Source organism: Fulmarus glacialis, unplaced genomic scaffold (genome assembly GCF_000690835.1).
Source record: "Fulmarus glacialis isolate BGI_N327 unplaced genomic scaffold, ASM69083v1 scaffold28732, whole genome shotgun sequence".
NCBI lineage: Eukaryota > Metazoa > Chordata > Aves > Procellariiformes > Procellariidae > Fulmarus > Fulmarus glacialis.
The window spans coordinates 10853-11069 of NW_009196375.1; the positions used below are offsets into that span (position 1 = coordinate 10853).

The following is a 217-nucleotide window of genomic DNA, read 5'->3' on the forward strand; positions in this document are numbered from 1 at the left end:
GCGGGTGGGCTGCCGGTACGTCTTCCACCAGCGGGGCTTTCTGCTCTCCTTTTCCGCCAGCTTGAAGTAGCGAGTGAAACTGCGGTATTTTTCCAGCGCTTCCAAGTTGCTGACGTCAATATCCTCGTTGGGCATCGGACCCAGCGGGGCTGCCCGCTTGCAGAGCGCGGCTGGAAGCGGAGGGAGTTCCCATTTTATACAGAGAGCAAGAAACGAG

General features: G+C 58.5%; 1 protein-coding gene across 2 annotated transcripts in view; it reads right to left on the reverse strand.

Annotated features, from left to right (window-relative positions):
- The window catches only part of MRPL38 (mitochondrial ribosomal protein L38), a 4334-nt gene extending 4169 nt beyond the window's left edge, over positions 1 to 165 (reverse strand). Inside the window, exon 1 of one of the 2 annotated variants that reach the window (XM_009572188.1) lies at positions 1 to 165. This exon is cut by the window's left edge and continues 1 nt beyond it. In XM_009572188.1, coding sequence (XP_009570483.1) covers positions 1 to 135 — 135 coding nt within the window. In that variant the 5' untranslated portion in view covers positions 136 to 165. The other variant, XM_009572189.1, reaches the window with a different exon arrangement.
- Between the last annotated feature and the right edge of the window lie 52 nt (positions 166 to 217).